A 25,575-nucleotide genomic window follows, 5' to 3' on the forward strand; every position below is an offset into this window, starting at 1 on the left:
GATTTCACTAACTGTTGTATGTTGAACATCAAATTCAAGCTCACAGAACAGTCAGAGGTATAGTTTAAAAGGTATGATATTGGTGAAGAGAATTTTTTGGACATATTTGGCATTCTTTTCTCATTCCAACATAACCGCACTTTTATATTTACGTGGGAAAAAGTCAGATTTATGGGATAATTTCAGTGAAAATCTGTCAGACGAGTTTCCTTTATTCTATTAAACATTATGTAGCATTTTTTTTACTACAAAAATTAAATTGAGGTTATGTAATAGGAAAATTTTCTTTTCACAAAATATATAACCTATCTCACCTAAAGTTTTACACGATGAAATTTTCCGCTACAAAACACTTAAAATTAAATTTCCATGTGAATTTTCAGCTAGAACATTATTTTATAGCTTAAAGGGAAACTTCTGGAAGCTTTTCTTTGCTAATTTATTCCATAATTCTCACTTTTTTCGGGCACCAGAATAAAAATTAGGTTATGTTGAAACGAGAAAATATACCAGATATGTCAAAAAAAAATTGCTTCGCCATCCGTTCTGAACCATTTTGAGAATTTTCTAGCATTTACATTATTTTATATTAAAAATAAATGGTAATGATAACGTGAACGAGCAGGTTGATTTTTTTGTTCTAAAAATTCTGAAAACTTCATAATACATGTATTTAGCTAAAATCTTCTCTGTGACAGAGCAATTAAAAAAAACTAGAATATTCTAAATATCCTTCTACTTATTTCTTGTTTTTTTTTTTTTTAATTTTTGAAAATTTTATTACTCCTGACAGTCCTGACATGATATTTTTCATATTTTTTCTTTATAGGATAATAATATCTAAGAATGTTCTATTCGTTCTATTGTCAATATCAAGATTAATAGAATAGAATATTCTAGATATTACATTTTCTTGTCACTATCAATCTCAAATAATTTCAAATTGATTCCAACACATTTCAGAAATTTAATAAATAAAAATTTATTAATCATATATGAACACCTCACGAGTCAGCAATTAAAATTGGCTGAAAAAATGTTGGAGAAGTTTTCCTACCGGGTAAATGTCAAACGCAAAAAGAGTGGCAAATTGTTACAGCGTAGAATTGAGAACTGTCAGTTGACGCCGATGTGCGTCAAGCCGTCCTGGATGTGTTAAAGGTTTTGCAATTCTCAACAACTTTCTGGAACATCAGAAACCTCTAAAACCATTCCTTGATGACAAAAACTGCAAGAAACTTTTTTGGTAAAACAAGGATCCGCCATTTTGTGTTCTAAAGGTGACCTTGAAATATATCGTCAGATTATAGCCTTTTTCAACTTTCCAAAACTAGTCAAAAAAAATTCATTTTATCTTTCAAATTGATGAATTTTATTAAAAAAAATCAACTTTGTCTACTACATAATACTGCTTATAAATTAAATTACAACGCATAGACCGACCCCTCCGCGTTGTGGTATACCAACTCTTATAACTGGACGCGTTATAATTGACTTTTCCCTGGCGCCACGTGCTTTGTTGATGACGCCGCATGTCAAGTTTATATTGTTTTCTGTTGCTCTTGTTTGGGGATTCAGTGAGGAAGATTTTGGTGATTCAGGTGCTCCAGGAAGGTCAGAATGGGCAAACGTGGAGGAAGACCTGGAGGACGATTTCATGGGCAGAAGAGAAAATTCCCAGGAAGCTCCAAATCCACAGAATTCAGCGAAAATTCCACGGAGAATCATCAGAGGGAGATGATAAATGTCCAGGAAGTGGATGTTGGGATCACTGAGTACGCTGGAAGTGCTGAGGGGTTCACTGGAGTGATCAAGTGCAAATATTCCGACTTCCAGGTCAATGAAATTGATCAGGATGGGAATGTTGTCAAACTGACCGACACATCCCTGCCAAAGTGCCTAAATATCATCCCAGATGCCCAGGAAAGTGGTCAGGAAGAGTCTCCGCTAGCACAGGAGACTGTTGAAGCACTTGAGAAGCTCCTGAGTGCGGAAGACCCGAAGGAAGTTCACGAAATTGATGTGACAGAGATGAGCAAAGAGATGCGAACGAGGATTCATTCAGGAATCCGGGAGTTGTTTGACAAGGCCATCATCTCCAACACGATTGCACGGGAGGATAGGAAGTTCATCAAGTGCTTCAGAGCCAACAAAGCCAGTAAGTAGAGATTTTAATCCTCGTCCTGGCCAGAGAAGAATTAATCTTTCTTTTTTTTTGCAGAACCGGAAAAGGAGAGAACTCGATGGCTCTGGCCACATCAGTACATCCACTTTGTACTGCACAAGACAAACTTAGATACAATGCGTGCTGCTTCGTTCCTGGCACAGAATCTCGGGTGAGTTTCTCAACTTCCTGCTTCGAAGAAATCTTTCTGAAAAAACTTCTCCGGATCTTTTCTCTCTTCCAGCGTCAAAGTATCCTGCCTCACGTATGCAGGAACAAAGGATAAGCGTGCCCTAACATCCCAGATGTTCTGCATTAAACGCCGGGAGCCGCAGAAAATCCTGGAAGCAGCCAGGAGGACACAAAACGTCATGGTTGGGAATTTTTCTTCCCGTCCGGAAGTTCTCAAATTGGGCCACCTGCGCGGGAATCGCTTCCGGATTGTTTTGCGTGAGATCACAGCCACTGAAGACAATATCCGGGAATCGCTTGAGAGCTTCCGGGAGCGTGGATTCATCAACTACTACGGCCTGCAGAGATTCGGGAATTCCGCCATAGTCCCGACTTATTTGATCGGGAAAGCCCTCCTCAAGGGAAACTGGCGGGAAGCTTGTGAATTAATCCTTAAACCGCGTCCTGGAGACCTGCCACCCATGCAGCGTATCCGGGAGTGCTGGTGGGAGACGAGGGATGCTCAGAAAGCTCTGGATCTCAACACGGGACACATTAAATGCATTGAGATTGATTTGCTGCGGGGTTTGGCACAGCAGGGGCCGAATAACTTTGTGGGGGCTCTGGAGCAGGTGCCAAGGAATACGAGGCTGCTGTACATTCATTCCTATCAGAGCCTCATCTGGAATAAAATTGCTTCCAGACGTTTCAAATTGGGCCTTCAACCCTTGGCGGGAGATTTAGTTTTCCGCGAAGATGGTGCTGTGAAACTTTCAGAGTCTCTCGATGAGGATTTGGAAGCTAGTGAGGAGAAGAATGAAGAACAAGAGGAAGGTCAGGAAGTTGAGGAAGAAGTCCAGGAGAGCAAATTTAAATCAATGGTGCGAAGTTTAACGGAAGAAGAAGCAAAATCCAGCTCTTGGAGCATTTTTGACGTTGTTCTGCCACTTCCTGGACACGATATAACATACCCAGACAATGAATGCGGGGCCTGGTACCAAGAACTCCTGGCCAGTGATGATCTTTCATCGGAAAAATTGAAGCAGAAAAACAAGTAATGATTGACGGGAAATTTTCTTCCCGGGAATTTCTCGAACTAATAAAATTCATTTCTTTTCAGGACCTACTCCCTCGGGGGGACTTACCGGAAGTTTATGGCTAAGCCTGAGAAACTCACGTGGAGCCTAGCCAAGTATAACACGACAAATGATCTGCTTCTGCCCTCAGATGTTGATGAGCTACGCGGGAAAAAAATCCCGGAATATCCGGATGGAGATAAAACAGCCCTGCTGCTTGATTTCTGCCTTCCATCGAGCACCTACGCCACCATGGCCCTCAGGGAGGTTCTCAAGTCAGATACATCCACTGCGGCACAGATAAAATTGAATCCAAAGGAGGATTTCTCAGCCCCTTCTGAACCAGAAGCCGTTAAGAAGACAAAAATTTGAAATTCCGTGGATAATTTTGCCGCTAGGTGGCTGCCATAACCTCACTTTATTGTTTATTGAGAAGAAAAATAAACATTTTGACGATTTTCGGTGAGTTTTCTTTGATTTTCTCAAGGAAATCATCATGGTTTACATCCATTTCCCATCAAATCTGACCGAGGAGGAGCTAATGCTGCAGACAAAGTATCAAAAGTTGAAGAAAAAGGTAAGATTCCGGGGGAAATCTTAATAATTGTAGAGATTCAGGAAATTTTGGATTTTCCTTGGCAGAAAAAAGCCCTCCAGGCTCTGAAGACGCCAAAACAGGAGCCTGAAAAGCCCCTGATCCCCAAGAGACCAGCTGATGCGAGAGATGCCCGTGAAGTGGCGAGGAAGCTGATCAAAAGCGGAGCAATCCAGGCAATTCAGAAGCCACAGAGCAAACAAGATCAGGTCTCATTCAAGCGTCCCAAGGGGCAGGAGAGGAAGCGTGTTCTGCCCGAAAGTCCTGCCACTGTTGCCACCTATCAACCCTTCTCAGCAACACAAGCCACGGCAGAAGCTGGAGCACCCACAGGGGCGCCAATTGATCCGGAAAAGGAAGTTGCCGGGCGTGTGCAGAATCTCTACCAGCAGCTAGCCACGGAGAGGGACCGCGAGGAGCGTGGGCTGTTGGATAAGAAGGCCGTGGAGGCACCAGTATTGCGTCCCGATAAACCACGTACCGGCAATACGATCTACGTGTCCGGGAATAAGGTCACCGAGGACTTCCTGAGGAAGCACTTTGCGTCCTTTGGGACAATTGTCAATGTCTCAATGGAGATTGAGAAGGGACGGGGATTCATAACGTTCTCAAAGGCAGAATCCGCTGAGAAAGCCATTCACGACATGCACGGAAAGCCAGCTTCGGGGATTCAACTTCAGGTGCAGCTGGCGAGGAGACAGCCACAAATTGAGCCCATCAATGATGCCTCATCGTCAGCGGTGTGGTCCACTCTGGCGGCTAGCCACTCACAGAAGGGCAGTCTCAAGGATAAGCGTGAAATGGTCCACTATGACGACATGTTCTCCTCATAAACGTCCGAAAATGACTCCAAAATTGCCCCAAAATGTCCCCAAAATTACACAAATAAAACTTCTCTAAATAAATCTTTATGGTTTTTATTTTAAACATCGTGTGGTTCCCATGTGGAGCACAAAAAGGGATTTTTTCCTTCGAAATTATTCCAGATTGGAAAATAATTTTTTTTTATAAAAACTACATGAAAATGAAGTTTTTTCTTTTGCGGAAATTTCTGAGCAGGACGCGTTGATTTTTTGAGGAAAATTGAAAATTCTTTAATTTTTAATGCTTTTGGAGTACATTGAGAAGAAATACTTGGGTAGAAAATTCGGAATATGAGCAGAAAAGAATATTTTTGAGAAGAATAGAGATGTGTAGCAAATATTGAGCAAACGTGGGGCAAATATTGACTTATGTTGGAAAGTTTTTGATTTGTTTCTAGGAGAAAGGAAGAATTTCATGGAAATTAAATTCTAATTAATATAGGTCCGCATAGATGATCAATTGTTGAGCAATCAGAATTGATCTGAGATTGACCAACGATTGATCAATCGATTGACAGGCTCAATTGATTTATCAATTATTGATCAATTAATCAATCAATATTGATAGAGCTTTTATTGACTCAGTCATTTCTTTACTGGGTAATTTTTTTTTCATTTTTCTTTCAATATTTTATCAATTTCACCTCAATTTTTACTCAAATTCTTCTCAATGTTTTTTAAATTTCTTTTCAAATCTTGCTATTTTCCTTTAATTTCCACACCATTTTCTTTCAATTTGTTTTTAATTTGTTCCCAAATCTTTCAGCATTTTTCTTCCATTTCTTCCCATTTTTTCAATTTCATCTAAATTTCTTGTCAATTTGCACTCAATTTCCCTTCAATTTCTTCTCAAATTCCTCTCAATTTTCACACAATTTTTTCTCAATTTCCTCCCAATTCTGCCCAAATCTTTTATCATTTTTCCTCCAATTTATTCTCAAATTTTTCTAGATTTCCTCTCAATTTCTTCACAATTTTCACTCAATTTTTTCTCAATTTTCACTCAATTCCTCCTTAATTTCACTCCAAATCAACTCCTGGCCCTTTTCTCAGCATTTCCGCACAAAATGTATATTATGGTGTGAAATGAGAAGTGTGAAATGCATTTTTCCTGCGTTTCCTCTAAAAGAAAAGGAGCACTTCTCAGGCGCTACTTCCACCACCCACGCACGCATCATTTGGGCAGATTCCCATTTCCGGGAGCATTGAAAAAGTCCCAGTGATGATGATGGACAGTCTTGTCGCTGCCACCCATGCAAATCAGGACGAGACTCGCCATGAGGACAATGAGGAGCATTGCTACCACATTCACCTCGTTGCGATTCTCCTCCTTGACCACCATGGCGCGCACGAGTTGCAGCGTTTGCCTCACAGACCTTCCGGCTGCTGAGCTGCAGGCACGGAGGAACTGCCCACCAAGATCAATCACATCTGGTGTGCGGGAGCTGTGTCGGCTGCGATTCCGAGGCTCACGCACGTGCTCTTCCTCTTCGGAGGAATCCCGATGTGCCCGGTGGTGGCGCCTGCGACGATGACTTGTGCTGGGGGGCTCCTCATCTTCATCTGAGGGATTCCGCAGGCGGTAGAAGGACGGAGGGGGCAGAGAGTAGGGATAGAATTCCGTGGGAAGATGGTAGTAGCTATGTGGAGGGGGTGGCCTTGTTGGTGGGGGTGGTTCCTTCTCCAACTCTGGATCTTCATGGACGGTTGTGGTTGTGGTTGTAGCTGGAGGTGGTGGTGCTGCAGGAAGTTGACTCCTTACACGATCAACAATCTCCTCAATTAACCCCTTGGGCAGTTCTAAGCTTTTCACCACCAAATTCCCAGATTTACATTCAAGTTCCTGCGTGCTGAGGGATGATCCTTCCAATTCGGAAACCAGAAGTTTCCCAGCTTGAAGTTGATTAACATTGAGATGATCTACAGTGAGATCTCTCAATTGGAGATTTCCAGATGAAGTCTGTGGGATGAGGGAATCACCAGCGGAGGATTTTCTCCTTGGAGGTGGAACTGGAGGGATGTCATCTTGCTGCAAAACATCAATAACCTGCTCCAATCTCTGAGCACATCTCTCAAGTTCAGCTTCAACTTCATCATGCATTCTCCTGGTAATTTCTTCCTGACTCGGTTGTACCTCTTCCGGAACATCTTCCTGCACTTCCTGACTGGGTTCTGGGACTCTTTGCTCATTCGTGGCTTCAACAATTTCAAGTCTTTCCTCCTCTTGTCCTATACTCACCCTATCAGAGGCTACATCACTGAGAATTTCAGTCCTTACTTCACTTTCTTCCCGCATTTCCGGTTGCACGGGCTGAAGTTCTTGACTGAGGATTCCCTGGATTTCTCGGCTGAGTTCTGCTGTTGTTGGTTCATCAACAGGCTCAACTGATAGCGTAGCCTCTGTTAGCATTGTTGGCGTTGAGATCTTCCGCTCAACAACAACTGCATTGGGGGAAATGGGCCTACTTCCGGGCCGACTTCCGGGTGTCTTTGGCCTATCCAACGTTGATGCCTTCGACCGTTCAGATAAACTCCTGTGATTCCCCTCCCTGAACCTCTGCAGCCCCCTCGTTAGGCTCTGCTCGGCTGCAAGTTGCTGCGCTCGTTCAATTTCCGCTTCCTGCTCTTCCTTCAGGATATCCTCAAGTGTTTTACACTGACTCGGTGTAATGGTCTTCATATCGCTCGTTATTTCAAATTCTTCGCAACAAAAATCATCCGGAAGTGGATCTGTTTGCGTGGAAACCTCAACTTCATCAGCATTCAGGGCAGCATCACGAATTCCTCCACCATCACGATCATCATCGGGTTTATCATCTTTGTTGTCCTTTTTGGGCCTTCTGAGTGATCGTGTAGGACGCGGGGGTGGTGGTAAAGGACGTTCCTTCATTTTCTTTATAATATCCCCCGATTGAAGATCTTTGTACGAATCCACATCATCAATCTCTTCGTATTGTGTCAAGTCAGGGGAGGGACTTCTGTAGGGTCTAAAAAAGGATTTAAAAATTAATGGAGTTTGAAAAAAAAAAAAAGAAAATGCAGCAGTTTAAGCTGGACTTACTTGTCTTCCCCAAGACTCGAAGTAGACTTCGTTCGGGGTGGTCTGGATGGGGCGATTGTGCTGTAATTTCGCTTTGGGCGAGTTGGGGGTGTCACACTCCTCTTGGGCAGGGGCATTGTGGCAAATTGACTCTCTCCCAGAGCCTTCGAAGTTTTCTTCCGACGCGGTGGCGGTGGTCGTGGTGGTGGTTCCTTCTTGACAATGGCATAGCTGGAAAAATTGTTTACAGGAGATTTAGGCTTCCAGGCAAGAGAATTGTTACTAAGGCATCTGAAGCAGTTAACAGAAAAATAAGGCTCCTAAATCCTAAATGAGTTAGCAGAAGACTTAGGCTACAAAATCGTTTAACTAACTTAATCTTTTAAGAAAGTTTACGACTTAGGTTTTTAAGGCAGTAAACTGAGAACTTAGTCTCTTAAAGCATTTAATAGAATACTTAGGCTCCTAGAATACTTAGTTAAGAATAAGACTTATTCTTCTAAAATAGTTAACAGAAGATGTGGAAAAAACGGTTAAAAATAAATGGTTTGAAAATTTGACCATTATTTTTTTATCTCTCCCTCTCTTGAGCGTTGTCTTGAACAGTTTTGTTCTGTCAGTTTCAGATATTCCACGAGAAAAAGTTGACTCGCAAAAAGGGTTGATTAAGAAATTTTACAGAAGATTTAGGATCCTAAAGCGGTTAACAGAAGCTTTAGGCTACTAAATCCTAAATCAGTTATGTTAAAACTTAATTTTCTAGATCAGTTAACAGAAGCCTTAAATTTCTAAACCAGGTAAGAAAAGATTTTTTCACCAAAAGTAGTTACGGAAGACTTAGGCTTTCCAATCCTAATTCAGTTAGCATAAGATTTAATTTTGTAGATCAGTTAACAGAAGATTTAGGCTCCTAAATCTTAAATCAGTTAACAGAAAACTAAATTTTCTAGATCAATTTACAGATATGATTTAGCCTTCTAAATCAGATAAGAAAAGACTTAATCTTCTAGAGCAGTTAACAAAAGACTTCGGCTCCTAAAAAAGGCAACAGAAAATTTATCTCTCAAAGAAAAATTTCAAAAAATTTGAAAATTACACCAAAGGAAAAATGTGAAAAATTCAGAGAATTTTTGTTTTCTGGGGCTTTTGTTTACTGATTGTCAAAATGACATGAATTCTAGTAATTCGAGTAGTTCGTGCATTAATAAATTGAAAATAAGCAGATGGCGTCAGTGATATATTGTTTTTTTTTATTTCGAGTGAAAATGGAGCCGGACAGCCAAAAAATAGAAAGTGCCCTGCAAGTAATGGGATTTTCACATTTGCTGCCATGGCTCATTAAATCAGTTAATAGAAGACTTAAGTTTCTAAACTAGTTAAAAAAAAAATTCTCCTAAAGTACTTAAGTAGCCTTAAGTCATGTCGTCTACAGTTACGAATGACTTAGGCTTCTCAATCCTAATTCAGTTAACAGAAAACTTAATTTTCTAGATCAGTTAATTGAACTTAAGCTTCACTTAATAGAAGACTTAGACTCCTAAATCAGTTAACAGAAGACTTTGCCTTCTACAGGATTTCTTACCCATTATTTCCCGTGATCTCAAGTTCATTCCTTAGGAATTCTTGGATCTGCATATGCGTGTCAGATATCAAGGATTCAGCACCGTGAGAGGTACGATCGTCATCGGTAATCCTCGAAGTTTGCGAACGTGATCTTGATCTAGGTGTAGGGATCGGTGTAAAGGTTTCAGGAGTTGCTAATGGGACAGGATATTCGTGTTGTGTTCGGTAGACAATAATCTGCAAAGAGAAGGAAACAGGATAACAACTACGCTTTATCAATAAGCAAGATCATCTCACATTTTCGTCAGTATCACCGTTGGGGATGTAGTTGTTGGACACAGACCTTCCGGCCAGATTATCATAGCCAGGGATGCTCCTTGGTGATGGTCTGTGGAGCTTTCTGCGTCTTTTGGGTGCTTTTGGTGGGGTTGGCGGGAACGGCAGACATTCCTGCATATCCGATTTCTGTTCTTCCTCATCATCAATGTACATATCAGGCTGATCCATGCCCTCCATGTTGTTATCATAGAAGGATTGATTTTCTCCTTCATTGTAGTACGTGCCCGTTTGCGGGACGATCCTTTCGTCTGATTCATAATTCCGATGCTTACGCATTGGCTTTGTAGGTGGATAGGTTCCGAAGAATTCTTCACCCTCTAAACTACTACGATCCCGTACCCTTCGTGGCTTCTTCGGAACATCGTAACCATAATCAATGGGTTCACTATTCAGGTCAACATCTTCATCGTAGTAAGGAGAATACCTTCCAACTTGTGCTAAAGTATTCATGGGAGTTGTTAGGCCTTCTCTTATGGCAGAACTAATGTACTCTCCTATCTGAATGTTATCCTGCGAGATCCCTTTGGATCTCAGGAAAAATTCATCATCATCAATCTGCTCAATTACACCCTTCTGGGGTTCCTTCACCTCAATCGGAATTGTATTGCTGTCGAAATCGAACTTTTCACTGCCCTGCAGTGAAGAGCTCTGATTCAGATTTAACGAACCCGTCCACTTTCCTGCACTCTCCTCTGACACCAAGTCTGAATCTTGATGCACTAAGGGGCGCTGCTTGAATTCCTCTTGCCTTGCAAGGGATATTTCGTGAATTTCACGATTTTCCTTATCAAAATCAGCCATTTGGCGTTGCTCTTCAGTCTCCAGAGCTTGTTCCTGTTCACTCTCTTCACGTTGTCGCATAAAATGCTGCCTCATGCGCCTCTCAAGGGAGCTCTCACGATGAAATTCCTCCTCTTCCAGTGAATCCTGTCGCTGATCTGCGCTCTCTTCTCCAACACTCTCTTCCGGAGCAAGGGAATCCTTTTTAACGGCTGTCTTGGCAACTGTTGCAAATGTTGCAGGTGGAGGAGTTCCTGGCCTCACAGGTTTCTCTCCATCAACTGTTTTTTGCTTCCGCATCTTATCAAAAATCCGTGGATATGTTGCAAAGTCAAATCGTTTCTTTGTAGCTGCTGGTGGCTCATTAGTTCCCGATGTTGAGTCTCCCGTTGAGCCCGTTGATTCCTTCATTGAGCGACTTCGGCGCAACTTGAGGCTGCTAAATCGCTCAGGAATTCTCAGTTTAGACATGCTAGGACGCTCAGGGAGAGTAATTTTGGAGAAGTCGGGTTTCTTGAATTCAATCTTTGTGAATTCGGGCCTCTTGAATTTAGGCATCTCTGGCTTATTCACCTTCGGCATGTGGATGTTTTTCAGCTTTGTAAATTCCGGAGTTTTGAACTTCTTTCTTTCCTTCGCAGGTGGGCTGTCCTTCTTCCCATTTGGTGCCTTCTTCATACCACGAAGTTTTGAGCGGAGTTTTCCAGCTTGAGTCCTCAGTTTCTGCTGCATTTGGCGTCCACGATCCTGGGCAGATGTTAGCATAGTCTTCTTCCGGCTACCACGATCCAGGGGGAGATCCTCAATGGCACTGGAGTCAACGGCACTTGTGTGCAGTTCACCATCTGTGCGTGATTCAGGGGTTGCACTTGTGAAGTAACGATCTTCAATGTCCTTCTGGATGTCCTGCACGCTCATCTCATCGTCGGCTCCTTCCTCTTCCGTTGGGACACGAAGGAGTTTACGCTCGTGCGACGTTATGCTGGATGCTTCTGATGCTGGACGCTTCGATGGTTCAGCCACGGGGGATTCTTGTCCCCCAACAGCACCCTCCAGTTCCACATCTTCTGTATCAGCCCGAGCGGCTTCATCAACAGGCTGACCGATTGGTTCGTATTCATGATCACTAAAATGAAAAAAAAAAATAATAAAAAAGGAATTAGAATTTTTCTAGTTTTCTTTTTTGTTTTCAAATAAAATTTATAAAGTTAGTCATAGACAAGCAATTTTTTAGAGAAAGGTCAGAATAATTAAAATTAATTAAAAAATATCAATTAAATTCGTTAATGTGCAGCAATTCAAATCTTTGAACATTTGATTGACCGATTGTGGAGTATAAATAACTGTTGATCAATCAATGATCAATTTCAGTTTAGTCAAAATTGACTCAATATTAATTGTTCAATAATTGAGTATAAATTGACCAACAGATTGATAAAAAAAATCGAAGAACAATAATTGATCAATAGTTGATCAATCCATGATCAATAATTGATTGAATTACAGTTGACTGATATTGATAGCTCAATCAATTTTGATTGATCAATATTGACTCAATATTGATCTAAATAATTGATCAATAATTGGCAAAATTTACTAGGTACTTAATCCATGATCAATTACTCAATCAATTTTATCATGAATTGATCAATCATTGGTCAATTATTAGTCAATCTAAAGTCAATTTTGATTGCTTAATCCATGATCAATTTCACAATCAATTATTGATCACGGATTGAACGATCAAAATTGATCTAAAATTGACCAATAATTGACAAATGATTGATTAATCAATTAACAGAATCAATTGATTCATCAATTATTGATCAATCACTGATCAATCTCATTGAGCTTTTTATTGGCTCAATCCTTTGTTTACTGAGAGATTTTTTACTCATAAATTGTATGTATTGTAGCCCTTAGAACCCACCGAATATCGTAGTTACGATCCAATCCAAGTGCAGCGCGATTGTGAAGCTGAAACTTCACCTGTCCTATAACCTGATCTGAATCCCTAATTCCGCCACTTTTGTCCGAATCAAAGCTAACTGTCTTCATGATTTTCCCGGCGCTCGGGAAACGATCTACTGAGCTCCTAACACTCGATGGGCGATCCTGGGAGCTACTCCTGGACATTGTGTAGCCCTCACCGTACTTCATGCCGCCAAAGAGATCACGATCTCGCGCAACAGTGGCAATCATTGATGTACTCGGTGGACTTGGCATGGTGACTTCTTCCGTGTGAAACTCCCCGAATTTTGGCTCAAATCCAAGATTTGATGCGCGGGACTCATGGGGGAGATCCGTGGGATGATCTGATGTGTGAATGAGCTCACCACCCCTTGAACTGGGTCGCGATGAGATTGTTTCCGTGTAGTAATCCGTACGCGACGATGGGCGCGATCCCACGGGGTTTATCCGTTCGGGCAGGAGTGAGTCACTCTGATAGAACTGACAGGCACACCGGACTTCCGGTACTGTTGCCTGAGCACTGTCTGCACGTGAGATTGTTACAGGCTTAACACGGGGTGCTGCTCCCACGGATGATGATCGTATTCTCGATGACATTCGCAGCAGTTGCAATCAGTGATCCTCGTTTGTATGCTACAGTGTTTCCGCGCGCCGCGATCTTCGCGAGCAGATCACTAAACTTTTATGTAATGATCGCGTTTTAAAAATATCCTCATTTGAGCACACGGAGGAAAGACACGCACGAGATCTTATTTTGCGAAAGCCAATGCGAAATTTAGCAAAATTGCAAGATCGCAGGTACAATGGCTGCAGAGATTCTATTTGTGGAGCCGCCTGCCTTCTCAGGAATAGCTCCAGCTACCATTCGCGTCCTATCAGGCACACCACTATCGCGAAAGGTCACACACGCGCGCTATTTAAAAAAAATGGAGAAGTTCCCATTCCATTGGGCTTTTCTTTTGTGCGGCGAAAAAGAGAAAAAAACGAGGGGCGATTTTCTCAAGAGACGTTCATCTCTGCGAATCCTAATTGCCACTGACTCCTCGCGATTTCGCGTGGACACACTGAGAAATTGCCCACAGATAAATTCTGCTGCATGCCATTGAGCTATGGCTATTTTGGTCGTGTCGCAATGTCTTCTTGGCAGTGGTCGCCACTCTCAAACTCTTTTATTTTGTCTCTCCTGAAATATAACATTTCGGTTGCGCAAATACCATCCAAATCAGAGACTTGTGTGCTTGTTGATTAAATGGATGCGGTGTCCATTTGCTCACACAATATACTCTGTGTTCTTCCTCTCATTGTTCAACATGGGAAATAAATTTATTCTCTGCTTGTTGAGTGAGCATTTGGGCATCATTCAATACCCGCAAGATTTCTTTGAAGAAGAATTTAGGACTGTTGGCTGAGAAATCTTCTTGATTGGTTTTAAATGACTTTTTAGTTTAGTTTTAATTGATAACGTCTGATCTAATCAATAATAAATCTTTTAGAATATAAGTAAAATCATGATCAAAAAGCAAAAATTGAGAATTCGTCGTTATTTTTTTAAAGCTACAGTTGACTGATTTAAACTCACTGCTTAGAACGGATAGAACGTCTTAAGGTTTCTTAAAGAAAAAAAAGGTTTTTTTTTTTCAAAATATCTTAAGTTTTTTAAAGAGAATCTTAATATTTCATAAGAAAAATTTACAACTACTTAAGTTGTCTTGATGGAAACTCAGGATGATTTTTCCATAACGTCTTCAGGCATAAGATACCTACTTAAAAATCAAGTCCGATTCAGCTTGATATGCTGAAATCTCAAGATTTTCCTAAGAAAACGTAAAAAATTACGTTTTTCTTAAGGAAAACTTAAGGATTTTTAAGAAATATTAGGGAAACTTATAAAATTGATAAAAAATTCAAGGGGTGTTTATCTGGCAAATATTTCGACGTGCCCGAAGATTATGAACCATATTCCTATCTTTTAACACAGGAGTATGGTTCATAATCTTCGGGAGCGTCGATTTAGACTTTTCTGATGTATCATCAGAATATTTCCATAACTTTTTTCGGTTTAAAATTAATACTTTTCAGGCTTGAATTAAGGGATTTTTTAAAGATTTTTCTCTTTAATCTAATCCTTTTTTTTTAACTAAACCCATAAAAACTTTTTTCTGCTTAAATTTAATTCCTTTTAAACTTTAATTTAATTCTTTTCAGACTTCTTGTACTTTTTTTTATGCCTTTTTAGCTGTGATTCTTTCTTCAAAGAAGCACAGCTTCTGTGTACACTCAAAAATGCAAAGTCGTCAGATCGGGCTCAAACTCGGGGTGAGCACGAATTAGGGTCCCTACATTCCAAAAAACGTATGCGCCAAAAATCTTTCCGTCCGTCCGGCCGTCCGTCCGGAACCTTTTGCTAAATTACAAGAGAACGGTAATAGATAGAGACTTGCGGTCAACGGCAAAGTTCATATATCGGGTGGAAGACATCCGATTATGAAGTCAGATCCGACCCCCCACCCCTCCGTCCGCCATTTTGAATAACCCCCAAATTTTGTTTTCGCTATATCTCAGCCCCTGTAATAGCTAGAGTTCTGAAATTTTGGTATGTTGTAGGGGCCATCAAGACCTTTCCAACGATACCTCATTTTTGAAAATCGGTCAAGCCGTTTAGTCAATATGGCCGCCACAATTTTTCATCGAAAATCGGCCATAACTCGAGAACGGCTTGACCGATTTTGATCAACTCGGGCTCAAATGAAAGATATTAATGAGCCCTACAACTGCTCGGAACATTGCAAGTTCAAAAAATGACCGCAAGTGGCGCTAAAATCGAAAACAAAATTTTCGATGAGTTTTCGATGAATATCTCGAGCACCGCTTTATAAAATTGCTTCAAATTTTGATATGTTATAGCTGGCTATAATATCTTTCATCATGCCAAAAATGAAGAAAATCTATGTAGCCGTTCCGGAGATATCGCGTTTCAAAGTTAACATGTCATATCTTGAGTTGCATAAGACCAATGCCCCGCGAAGCGGGGCGTTTTTTATATACACATATAAAAGTAAAGTAAAATATATATAAATGCATAGATATATACATTATATATACATATAAAAATGCAAAGAAAAATATTAAATATAGCATGGATGGAACAGTATAAAGCGAAAGAACGGTAAGTAAAACTTACGGGCTGTGATTCTTTCTTTGTCATTGAAATGTGAAGATGGCTGAAAATTGAGGATGAGCAAATTTTGAGGAGAGACTTACTCGTGAGACGAATCACAGCCAACGCCCACCACGATTAAGGCTTTCTTCAAAATATCTGCGCGTTGGCTGTGATTCGGCTCGCGAGTAAGTCTCTCCTCAAAATTTGCTCATCCTCAATTTTCAGCCATCTTCACATTTCAATGACAAAGAAAGAATCACAGCCCGTAAGTTTTACTTACCGTTCTTTCGCTTTATACTGTTCCATCCATGCTATATTTAATATTTTTCTTTGCATTTTTATATGTATATATAATGTATATATCTATGCATTTATATATATTTTACTTTACTTTTATTTCCTTAATCTGCGCCTTCTTAGCTCTAAAAATTAAAGTTTTTTGTGTCGTAAATTTAGATTTCTTTTTGAAGATCCGAATATTAGTTGGTATACCACAATCGTGGCATATTAGTTGGTATACCACAATCGTGGCATACCAAGTATTGTAATCGTCGGAAAAACCGACCACCTCAGATCGGGCTCAAACTTGGTATGAGCACGTTTTAGACAACCCACATTCTAAAAATGGTGGTGGAAAATTTTTGATCCGGCCGGCCTGCCGGCCGGCCGGCCTGCCGTTGGTCCCCATTTTGCCTTATAGCTCGAGAACGGTAATAGATAGAGACTTCCGGTTTGAAGTTTTCTATAGAAATGTGGGTGTAAATTTTCATATTTTTGCATTTTCAAAATCTAAGATGGCCGCCGTCCGCCATTTTGGAATACTGTCAACCACTTCCCTTATAGCTAGAGGTCTGAAATTTTAGTATGTTGTAGAGCTCAGTGAGACGTTTTCATCAACAATTCATACTTCAAAATCGGTCAAGCCGTTTAGCAAATATGGCGGCCTAAAGCAAAAAGTGTTTTTTCGATATAACTCGAGAACGGCTTGACCGATTTTGACCAACTCAGGCTCAAATGAAAGGTTTCAAGAAGCCCTACAACTCTCTAGAACATTCCAAGTTCCTAAAATGGCCACAAGAGGCGCTAAAATCAAAAACAAAAATTGCCTAACTTTAAGGGGCTATATCTCCGAACATCTGTTATAGATTTCCTTTAAATTTTGATATGTTGTCGCCTGACTCAATATCTTTCATCAGTCCGAAAATGAAGAAAATCTATGTCGCCGTTTAGAAGATATGACCATTTGAAAAATTCTTGAATTTGAAAAGTTCTAAGAGTCATATCTCTTGAACGGATTGTCCGATTTTGCTCAATTTGGTATCAAATTAAAGGTTTTGCAAAACTCTACAACTATCTAGAACATTAAAAACCTTTAGAACCATTCCTTGAGGTCAAAAAATGCCAAAAACTGTTTTGGAAAAACAAAAATCCGCCATTTTGTGTTCTAGAGGTGACCATGAAAATTATTGAAATTTATGTCAATTTATAGCCTATTTTAATACCTTTCCAAAACTAGTCAAGAAATTTCTGTAGGTCTTATAGAACTTAGCATTTTTATCTTTCATATTGATGAATATCATAAAAAAATCAACTTTGCCTACTAATTCTGCTCACAAATTAAATTACAACGCTTAGCCTGACCCATCCGCGTTGTGGTATACCAACTTTAATAACTGGACGCGTTATGATTGACTTTTTATTGAGATTAACATCCCTTGGAAATCTTAGTTTTTTTTTAACTTAAAGAAAACTTAAGAAAACCTCAAGAAAACTTAAGATGTCTAAGAGATTGCTTTGAATTTCACCCTTAGTCTGGCTTAAACAGTATGAAAACTAATCCGATTTTATCTGATTATTCCTAATTTGGTAAAACATACGAATTTAGGCTAATTTGGTAATTCTTTCCTCTGTCTAAAGTCTGCAATTTACTGAATTGAGCTAAATCTGCTTTGAAAATTAACCAACTATTAATCTAACTCCTTAATCAGAAAAGCGGCTTTTCTGTAACAAGGATAATAAATCTTAGAGAATATGTTTGTGCTTTTTCGTGATTTTTTTTAAACAACTTTTGTGCATCTAACTACAATTAAAGCTCTTTGCTCCCACCTCCAATAATCCAAAACTAATTCAATTTCTACAAAGCTTTCTCAACCTTGCTCCAAACTTACCAGAAAACTCAAGGTTTTCCCATAAAAACCAATCCAAAACAAATTGTTATTAATCACACAAAACCAAGAAAAAAACACAACACCAGTTAGATTTAATTTTTAATAGATATTTAACAAACTTTGTACAGATATTAGGAATGGTTAAGGAACGAACTTTATGCTCTGAACAACATCTCACCTCATATTGGACCACCGACTGCTCAAATTCGCATCCAATCCTGCAAGTTCAACATCTTCCTTGAGAAGATCCGGATCATCTTCTGTGCTAGAGGAGAATGTGACGCGTTTATCCAGAGATGGGGAAGCTTCAGTCTTCAGAACGGACTTCAGTTCAACATCCGTTGCTGTGTCTTCATTTTCCGGAGCGCTTGTTGTTATTTCGGGGATTTTATCAGCTGTATTTTCAGCATCACTCTCCTCGACAACTGCCTGAAGGGTGGCTTTGCGTTCATCGTCTGATGAAGCAGAATCAACGGAGCAGATTGGAGCTAGTAGTCCTGTTGTGGACTTTTGACTCTCCTCCGAACTCTGCGTTATGTCCTCAAGGGGTTTCCTCTTGTACTCCACTTCGGCAAAAAGTTGCTTATCTTGGATTTTTAGGGATGTTTTCAAATCTGTCGGTGCAATGATCTCGTGAAGGAAACTTGGATCCATACTGTCTCCTGTAAGAATTACCGGAGTCTGTATGTCTTCGTAGACGTGCTCTTGACGCCGGGGGATTTTTTTCTTTGGCTCTTCAGTGTGTTCATCTGAAGATTCTTTGTCATCTTTTGGCTGATCTTTTGGTTGATCTTCTGGTTGATTTTTCAGTTCAACATCTGAGCTCTGTACGGGCAGCTCAATAATTTCGTCTGGCGTTACATGACTTGTTGAGTCCTTCTTCTCATCCCTTCGTCTTCTTGCCTCCCCTGGGGACTCATCAAGCTCAACAATTTCAACAATATCATCACTATCCTGCCGCTCCTCGAAGCACGTAATTTCACGATGTTTAGCCTTCGGAGAATCCTTGAGCTTCAGAATTTTCTGCTCTTCTTCCAGGGATATTTTATTGCTTTCCTGCAGGGGGATTTTTTTTACCTTCTTCCCCTGTGTCTTGGATAATTGCTTCTCAGCCATGGTTTTGAGTTTGTCAACAATTGGATGGCAATACCGTACGCGGTTGGGAGACGTATCAGGCTCCTTCTTTGCAGGAGACTGTTTTGCTCGATCTGACTTTACAGATCGCTTTAGGATGCTTTTGGGGCTGAAAATTTGCCTAAAGCTTCTTCTCCGTGGTTGGACGGATTCTTCTTTACTTGGTTCGGTATGTTCGGTATGCTCAGCGACGTCTTCGCTTGCATTCGATTCGGTTACATGGGGATCGTCGTCGTCGTCAAGGATATCGGGGTAGCAGCAATCCTGCACGGATACTTCAGTATCTATCCGAACACGTTTTTCTGACTTTGGGGAATCAAGGAGTTTCTCTTCGAATGATCGACGATTTTTGGGGGATGATCTGTACCTAAAGATCACTTCGGGTTCATCATCTGGACCTAGGGGTTCCTTGTAGAGGTGTGTCCATGGGTAGCCACCCTGAAAATTTGAATTGAAAATAAAAGAGATTTTTTAAAGCTAAAATTGGGAGCAATTTTGAGGCTCATTGACGAATATTCTGTCCTTGGGCAAAATGAGAGCAGCAAATATACTAAAAGTTTTCTCAAGAGATAAAGAACGCTTGAGTTACATAAACACATCTGTCTTGGAATTCGCGTCTCAGAACCATCATTCTATTTTTGTTTACAGCAATATATACCTCGAGAGGGGCTTTATGGCTTTTTGCACGCTAATGATGGAAAATTTCCTCTGCAAATGTGCACTGATTGAGGCCTTTTCCTCAATTTTTTCTTCTTCTTTTCTTTCAATCTTTAAAATTGGGATTAAAATGTTGCAGGAAAATGCATTAGGAGGGTGAATTATTTGCAATGGCACCAACCTGTTGTTTGGCACGTCGAACGTCTTCCCAGCGGTATGTCTTAATCGGTACCGGTGGGCGAGAGTCGTCTTCCCTGTCTTGATCGTAGAAGCTGGCAATTTGAGACGAAATGTGGGAGTCTTGCTCTTCTTCTTCTGCAGCCTCTAAGCTCGCTCCTCTCAAATCCTCAAACCCTTCTTCACCTTGACCTTCAGCTACAACACCCACTTCGACCACCCTTTCTTCTTCACCTTGACCGTTACACCTACTTTCAAAATCTTCACCACACTCCTGGACGACACTTTTCCCGCCAATTTCTTCCTCCAATAAATCCTCAATGCGGATCTCTTCCTCAGGACTGGGATCTTGAAAAATTTTCTCAATCACTTCATCTTCTTCAGTTTTTACCTCCTTCACACCCTCATCAACGGATTCTGTGGCTATTTTCAGTACTTCCTCACAGAGTTCCGCCGTAGTACTTCCTTCAGCTACACTCTCACTTTTTTCAGCACCCAAATTAGGCGCCAAATCGGATTTTTCTTCACACTGAATCACCTCAGTTTGCAGCACACTTTCACCACCAACTTCCGGATTTTCCTCAAGGCTCACTGAAGCCCCTTCCGTCTTCACCACCCGTGCACAGAGTCCTTGATTGAGTTGTTCGAGTATTGTCTGTGACTCCGTCTCTCCAGCGCCCGGCAGAGACACTGAAATGATTCTCAGAGTTAAATGATCCTCTTGGGAACATTTTGGGTGGGCATGAGATTGTGTGTGAGAAAGAATAATATGGGACGAGATGGACGTGATGCTCAGTGTAGGGGAGAAGTGGGTAGAATGCTTGAAAATTTGAGTTTTCTTCTTGGTGGAGAAAGAAAAGTAGAAACTTTGAAATTTTACAATTTCTTCAGAAATAAAACATTTAAAAAAAATCTTGAATGTTTTCTGTTCTTTGTTTTTAATTAAAAATAATATTTTAATAAAAGAATAGAAATAAATAAAAAATAATAAAGTTTCAATGTTTTTTAGTTAAAATTATTTTTTTTTATTTCCCTTGATTGAAAGAACAATTAAATCTTTTTTTTTATATAATAAAAAAAAAGTTTTTGAATCGCAAAACTTAGTTAATTTTTTTTTAATTATTTGATTTTTTCGAATATTTAATCTTACAATTCTTATTCAAATCTTTTATTTTATAAGTTAGAAAATAAATCATGTTAGAAAAATTTAATTTTTTAAATTAAAAGGCAATCGGTTAAAGGCAATCCTCAGAAGTTATTAAAATCCATGGAAAAATTAAATTTTTGTTTCATAATCAAACATTAGTCTCAAGTTTAAGATTTTTAAATTTTTTTCAAACAAAATTCAGCCTTTTTTCATTGGTTTTTATAAATAAACTTTAAGAATTATCTTAAAAATTTTCTATTTTCTCTGAAATCTCTTGAGAGCAACTTTCAGCAGAAATGAGTTTATTTTTCACAATTTATTCAACATTTTATATTCAGAAGTTTTTCCAACTTTTCTTCTAATAAGTAAATTCTTTCATTTTCTTAAAGTCAAGTTAAACCTTATTTTTCAAAAATTTCCCTTCAAGTACGTTGTCCTTTCGGAAAATTCACATTTAACCCTGTTCTCCCCTAATGTGTGATGTAGTTTGCGAAAATGAGAGACGAAGAGTGAAAAATATATTTCCTGGGACCACATAAAATTCATTTAGACGACACCAATACAGCTGAGAGATTGAATTTTCATGAATACAAGGGGACACCGTGTGATTATTTTTAGCATTTTGATCTCTGTTGTATCACTTTTTGGCAAAATGGGCCAATAAATACACCCAAAAGCCACTCACGTATACACATTTTGCCAATACAATTGATTTTCTTTTCATTTTCCCCGCGAGAGAGATTTCACTGCGATTTCTCAAATGAGGGGGTGTGCCAAAAAAGATTAAAAAATTAAAGAAAAGAAAAAGAAAAAACTCACCGTAATTTGCGACCAAACTGAAGAAGATGGTAATCATTTGGGGAATGTTTAAAGGTTGGGGAGATAAAAGTTAAGTTGCGCGGTGGGACCTACATCTGCGCAACCACACTGAAAAATCACGTAGATTCTTTGCTAATTGATAGCGGAATTGAGGCACGATTTACAGCACTGGATGTGCTAAAAAGAATGATCATGTTGAACGTGCGGGAGAGGCTGCTCCAACACACAGAGCAAACACCTTATGGGGAAGAAAATTGAGAGATCTCACAGAAAATGAATTTTTATTGTTGCTTCTCTTTGGCAAATAACTCAAGCAAAATCATGAGACAAACTGAGTCAATTGACTGGCTATACGGGCGAATTTGCCTTCGAAAAATTATGTAAGAATTTTCCGTCAATGAAAATGCGCCATATGTAGTTGTGCGATGTGCTTCATGCTCGAGAGGTAATTGCTAATGTAATCAAGCGACGTTATCATTCTCAATTCGCTCCTCATGTGCTGCTGTACGATAAGAACGAGGCGAAAACATTGTAAACAGCTTAATACAAATAAGAAAATTTTCACCTAAATTTTCGCATTTTCCTCTCAGTCGTATTATTTACTCTGAGCAGTGGGTGGGAAGGTGGACTAATTTTAGTTTTTAATTCTCCCAAAACAATTCGCAACATTCTGGCTTTCTCTCCCTCTTCGTAGCAGTGAGTAAAGAAAAACATGAGATTATTACCCTTTTGCAGTGATGATGATGCCAGAAATTTCACAATTATACCTATTTTTATTTCACAAAAATTCTTTAATTTTATTTCATAATTTTTTCAAGAGCAGCAGAATTTTTCTTTTAATTTTCTTTTCTTTGTGCTGAAAAAGCTAAAATTGTTTGTTTTTATTTGTTTAAAAAGACATAAAATGCAAAATTAATGATGATTTTATTGTCTTGGGGTATTTTTTACAGATCCATGCAAGATTTGTTGAAACAATTTTATTTTTAAATTTAATTTTTAGCAAAAAAATAGATTGAAAAGTTTCTTGAAATCTTTTAAAGAAAAATTATAAGTCGATGGACGTTGAAAGCTTGGGGTGGATTTTGGTAAAAATTCTTTCTTACGTTTTTTTTCTATGAAAAATCTTATAATTATTTTTTAATTAAGAAAATAGATTTTTTGACAGAATCGTAGCGGCTTGAAATTTCATTGGCTAAGGGCTCTGCGTCAAACCAAAAAATCTTTAAAATATTGAGGAAAAAATTTGAAAAATATTTTTTGTCAGCTTGCAGTACAATGGCATATTTATTTGTAAATGTACTAATTTCGATCTAAAAAAGCTCAAATTTATTCGTAAAAGTACTAATTTTGATCTAAAAAATTCAAATTCATGTGTAAAAGTACTAATTTTGTTCTAAAAAAGTTAAAATTTAGTTTTCTTTTAAAAGAATCACGTCAAAAATCTTTCGAAAAGGTTATTTAAATTGTTTTTTATTTAAAATGACTTGATATTTCTAACGTTTGACATTTTTTTTTACGTTTCATATTTTTTCTAAGCCTGATATTTTTTCACATTTTTCTAATCTTTGACAAACTATTATTAACTTTTGACAACTCTTTTTAACTTCTATAATTTCAAATACTTTATATTGATTTTCTACCGTTTGATGATTTTTCTAACGGGTGACATTTCTGGTATAATTTTTATTTATCCTAATAAACTCTTAATAAGGGATAAAAAAATAATATAAAAGTGTAATTAAGGTCGCAGAATACTAAATAATATTAAGGTTGAACCAGAAGAAATTAAAACAATTTAATTTAAGAGCGATAATAAATTCCGCGTGGGTCTGTAAATCATCCGTGCGCAAATGGAGACGCCTGGTGGGACACGGCGTCTCCACAGGCCTTCACGGATCACCGATTTACGTCGATTTTCCCTCAATGATGGATGTGATGAAGAAAAACGACCCAAGATCAATGACAAGGTGAATGCGAATTATGGGATTAAAACCACGGATAATTGGATCATTACATCGCAAAATTTCAGAATAAATCATCAAAATTATTCTTTTTAGCATTTTTATAGGGTAAAGCACCAGAAAGAAATATAAACTCGATTTGCTCTCCTTGATGGATCACAAATCATGTTTTCCATTACGCGCGGCACAAACATCTGGCTTGGCTTTTCCACTCAAGATGTTGCTTTTGCAATCGCGCAGCCCAAAGGAAAATGAAGTTTTCCTAGTTTTTTATTGAGGAGGAAAATGGACAAATATTGCGGGCATTGGAGTGATTTTTCATCACGAGATCAGTTTGTATTTTTAGAGGTGAAGCCCTCCCCCGAGACCCACTTTTTTTCTGCAGGCACAGAAGAAAAGCGCGCGCGAGGGTGGGGTGGGTGTGAAAAAAGTGTGTGACGAAGTTTCTGCGATCTCACAACTTATGAGGATCGTGCAGTAAAAATACTTTGCACGGATGTATGAAAATGCAAGAAGAAAAAAATGAAGAGAGAGACTTCTTACCTTCCAAACGGTCTTCTTCCTCCATTCTATTGGCACATCAACACATGCACAGATCACAAGATCGCACAAGATCACAGAAGATCACACACAAAAAAATCCCTCAAAAGAAAAACTTTAAAAGAAAACTTTGGGCCAACGGCCATAAATGCAACTTTTGATCACACACGCGATCTAATCAAGTTCACGATCAGTCCCACGATCAGGTCGCACTAAATCTGAATCACTTGCATCCGCGGGATTGCCTTTATCTCTGCGATGCGCACGGGGCTGTTTCGGCCAGCGATTCTTGGTGCGGATCTCTGTGCAAATGAGATGCCGAAGAGGAACGGAGTAATTCAGCGGATCAAGTGCGTGCTGTGGAGAAGCTCTCGATGTTCATTTTGTGTGTTCTAAAATTAAATTAAAAGCAAAATTGACGATGACTGGTGACTATTTTCGTGGGGACATCAAATTGGAATCATTTCCGAGCCAATCCAAAGAGGTAGGAGGTCAGCTGTGTGTCTGTGTGTGTTTGTGTGGATTTTCCCGTGAGGAGTCAAGGACCTAGGCGAGAATTTCCCACTTGTTTATCCTTTGGGAAGATTTTTTAGCATAGTTGTGTAGCTAAGAAGGGTGTTTGGGGGTGTCTAAACACCCTAGAAAGGTCAGATAGGTCAGGCTTTTTCTTTTCTTAAGATGCCAAAAGAAATTTATTCTAAATAAAAAGGTAATAACAAGAATTTCCAAAAGTTTTTACAGAAAAATAACGTAAAAAATTTGAAAATAAACGTTAAACGTTAAAAAAAAGCAAACGTCAAGGATTCTAATAAAATGTCAACCTAAAACAATTGAAACGTCAAGTGTCTGTAAGGAAACATTAAAAATTAGGATTAATGTCTAATGACAAAAAAGAAATGTTAAACTTTGAAAAATATATAAAGCGATAGGAAAAAAAAAGTTTTTGTTTTAGGTAAAGTTAAGTTTTCAGGTTTTTGATTTTTCTAAAGTTTTGAGTGTGGATGTCAAAATGACATCTTGCCAGAATAAACTTTGAAATAAACTTAAATAGAAAAAAAATCTGCTCAGAGATTAAAATCAAGCAGCAAAAATCGCAAAAAATGTTTTGAACCGTTTTTGTCATTCAAATTGCAAATGGCGGCCATTTTGATTTTTTAAAAGACAGCAAAATTAATATTTTTAATTTAGCATATCCAGTTTATTAATGTTTGGGAGTTTTGGACAAAAATGACTTATTTGAGCACAAAATA

At 39.0% G+C, this 25,575-nt stretch overlaps 3 protein-coding genes across 4 annotated transcripts; 2 read left to right on the plus strand and 1 right to left on the minus strand.

Annotated features, from left to right (window-relative positions):
• Positions 1 to 1,492: 1,492 nt before the first annotated feature.
• On the plus strand, positions 1,493 to 3,869 carry LOC129793023 (pseudouridylate synthase 7 homolog). The gene is made up of 4 exons (XM_055832551.1): positions 1,493 to 2,158; positions 2,222 to 2,336; positions 2,409 to 3,389; positions 3,456 to 3,869. Exons 1-4 carry the CDS (start codon positions 1,621 to 1,623, stop codon positions 3,781 to 3,783), a joined length of 1,962 nt encoding a protein of 653 aa, XP_055688526.1. The 5' UTR covers positions 1,493 to 1,620; the 3' UTR covers positions 3,784 to 3,869.
• Positions 3,824 to 4,911, plus strand: LOC129793041 (negative elongation factor E). The gene is made up of 2 exons (XM_055832587.1): positions 3,824 to 3,988; positions 4,054 to 4,911. The coding sequence occupies exons 1-2, from the start codon at positions 3,908 to 3,910 to the stop codon at positions 4,837 to 4,839; spliced, it is 867 nt and encodes a 288-aa protein (XP_055688562.1). The 5' UTR covers positions 3,824 to 3,907; the 3' UTR covers positions 4,840 to 4,911.
• On the minus strand, positions 4,908 to 24,717 carry LOC129793017 (uncharacterized). Of its 2 annotated transcripts, none has more exons than XM_055832540.1 (7): positions 24,329 to 24,717; positions 19,863 to 20,548; positions 18,069 to 19,462; positions 9,770 to 11,717; positions 9,492 to 9,709; positions 7,931 to 8,140; positions 4,908 to 7,856 (listed from the first exon to the last, which is right to left on the minus strand). In XM_055832540.1, the coding sequence occupies exons 1-7, from the start codon at positions 24,351 to 24,353 to the stop codon at positions 6,044 to 6,046; spliced, it is 6,294 nt and encodes a 2,097-aa protein (XP_055688515.1). In that variant the 5' UTR covers positions 24,354 to 24,717; the 3' UTR covers positions 4,908 to 6,043. The 2 variants fall into 2 exon arrangements, with proteins under 2 accessions (XP_055688515.1, XP_055688514.1); XM_055832539.1 differs by lacking the exon at positions 24,329 to 24,717 and adding an exon at positions 21,825 to 22,163.
• Between the last annotated feature and the right edge of the window lie 858 nt (positions 24,718 to 25,575).

The sequence above is a fragment of the Lutzomyia longipalpis genome, chromosome 3 (assembly GCF_024334085.1).
Source record: "Lutzomyia longipalpis isolate SR_M1_2022 chromosome 3, ASM2433408v1".
NCBI lineage: Eukaryota > Metazoa > Arthropoda > Insecta > Diptera > Psychodidae > Lutzomyia > Lutzomyia longipalpis.

Bases quoted from the DNA above. Each gene is read 5' to 3' on its own strand.
- LOC129793023 (XM_055832551.1), top strand. From the start codon at position 1,621: ATGGGCAAACGTGGAGGAAGACCTGGAGGACGATTTCATGGGCAGAAG. The intron at 2,159-2,221 runs GTAAGTAGAGAT...TTTTTTTTGCAG, and splicing joins CTTCAGAGCCAACAAAGCCA to AACCGGAAAAGGAGAGAACT. The intron at 2,337-2,408 runs GTGAGTTTCTCA...TCTCTCTTCCAG, and splicing joins TTCCTGGCACAGAATCTCGG to CGTCAAAGTATCCTGCCTCA.
- LOC129793041 (XM_055832587.1), top strand. From the start codon at position 3,908: ATGGTTTACATCCATTTCCCATCAAATCTGACCGAGGAGGAGCTAATG. The intron at 3,989-4,053 runs GTAAGATTCCGG...TTTCCTTGGCAG, and splicing joins ATCAAAAGTTGAAGAAAAAG to AAAAAAGCCCTCCAGGCTCT.
- LOC129793017 (XM_055832539.1), bottom strand. From the start codon at position 21,861: ATGATTACCATCTTCTTCAGTTTGGTCGCAAATTACG. The intron at 20,549-21,824 runs GTGAGTTTTTTC...GAATCATTTCAG, and splicing joins CAGTTTGGTCGCAAATTACG to TGTCTCTGCCGGGCGCTGGA. The intron at 8,141-9,491 runs GTAAGAAATCCT...CAATTTTTCCAG, and splicing joins GAGATCACGGGAAATAATGG to CTATGCCATTGTCAAGAAGG.